Below are 1,519 nucleotides of genomic sequence, written 5' to 3'. Positions count from 1 at the left end.
CGCTCTTCCTTCACTTGGAGTGTGAAGTTTGGCCAACAGCTCTCCTTCAAGTCTCAGCTTCCCCATCTGCAGAACGGGGGAGGGTAACATGGCCTGCTTTGGCAACACTGCTGAACAACAGCACATGAGATAACAGGTGGAGGGTTGTTTGCAGACTGTGCAGCCCCACCCACCCCCACACACACTTCCCTTTCCTTTCTCCTCTCTGCCCCTGCTCAGCACTGGGGGTCAGGTTCCTGGGTGCTCAGGCTCCTGCCCTGCACTGTCTGAGTCTTCCTCCCTACTCCTCCAGGGACCTACAAGTTCCAGAAGACAGAGCTGAGGAAGGAAGGCTTTGACCCGACTCTTGTGAAAGACCCGCTGTTTTACCTGAATACCCGGAAGGGGGGCTACGTCCCTCTGGACCAAGAGACCTATACTCGCATCCAGACAGGCCAGGAAAAGCTGTGATTTGCCACCCAGCCCCTCTGAGGGCCAGCAGGTGCTGGGTCCAGAGCCTCAGCTTCCACCCCAGAGGGGTCCTGGGTGATACCAGACCAAAGCAAGCAGGGCCTGGCACCTCCACCCTGAGGTGCGGACTCCTCCCTCCAAAACTGCCAAGTGACTCACTGCCTGCTCCCGGCCCCCCAGGGGTTTTCTGTGAAAGCCCCATGTCCAAGTAATGTGTTCTGGGCCAGGCAGGACCTTTGAGCCCCTGGTGGAGACTGACGGGGGTTGGGGGCTCCCTCAGGATGATGTCTTGGGTCAGGGCAGGGAGAGGTAGCAGGGTTCCCAAGACCTTTCCTGAGAACAGGGAGGAGCTTGGAACTGGGACCAGGGCAGAAGACTCCAGACTCAGGAAGCCAACAGAATGGGCAGGGGCAGAGTGGCCGTGGATCAGGTGGCTGAAAAGGATCATGACTCCAGAGCTGCCCAAGTGTCAACCCTGGGCACCAACAGGACGGGACCCGGCATGGCCTCCAGTGCCCCACCGGGACCAGGTCACACAGAGTACCTCGTCTCTTCCCACTCACGCTCCTCTCCCTGAGTGGTTGCCAGGCAGGGCCTTTCTGTCTTCGTGGGTCTGTCTGTGTCACCTTCCCCATCTCAGTCCTGACCTGCCTGTGAGGAGGCATGGGGTAGGGAGGGCTCAGGGGCCAATAAACTCTGCCTGACTCATTGCCTGTGTACACCTGGCCCACCTGATCTGCCCACTCACCCCCACCCCTTTGGATACAGCCTTCCCTCAGTGCTGGCCCAGAAGGGGCAGTGCCCTCCTGAGCCTGGCAGGGTATTGACCTGCATCGAGCTTGGAAGTCCATACCAGCTCTGTCAGTCTTGTGGCCTTGTGCAAGTGACCCGGTCTCCTCCCCTGCGAGATGGGAATACTCAGGTGCGAGGACTTAGAAGCTGTAGGAAGCCATTGTGAGGAGGGGATGTTCAGAGCCTGGACATGCCACCCCTCTGTCTGCGATGCCCATTCCCAGTTATGAAGGGACTGCCTCACAGTTGAGCACTCTTTCTGGAAGAATCTTACAGA

At 58.7% G+C, this 1,519-nt stretch overlaps 1 protein-coding gene across 4 annotated transcripts in view; it reads left to right on the top strand.

Moving 5' to 3' along the window:
- Nucleotides 1-1,169, top strand: part of SLC27A4 (solute carrier family 27 member 4) — a 13,946-nt gene extending 12,777 nt beyond the window's left edge. For all 4 annotated transcript variants that reach the window (XM_006154017.3, XM_006154015.3, XM_006154016.2 and 1 more), the window contains one exon: nucleotides 293-1,169. In XM_006154017.3, the coding sequence (XP_006154079.1) occupies nucleotides 293-450 (158 nt within the window). In that variant the 3' untranslated portion in view covers nucleotides 451-1,169. The remainder of the gene's footprint in view (nucleotides 1-292) is intronic.
- Nucleotides 1,170-1,519: the final 350 nt, after the last annotated feature.

Source organism: Tupaia chinensis, unplaced genomic scaffold (assembly GCF_000334495.1).
Source record: "Tupaia chinensis unplaced genomic scaffold, TupChi_1.0 Scaffold000394_1, whole genome shotgun sequence".
Taxonomy (NCBI): domain Eukaryota; kingdom Metazoa; phylum Chordata; class Mammalia; order Scandentia; family Tupaiidae; genus Tupaia; species Tupaia belangeri.
Note: the sequence above shows the minus strand (reverse complement) of the source record. Positions and strands in the feature narration are given on the sequence as shown.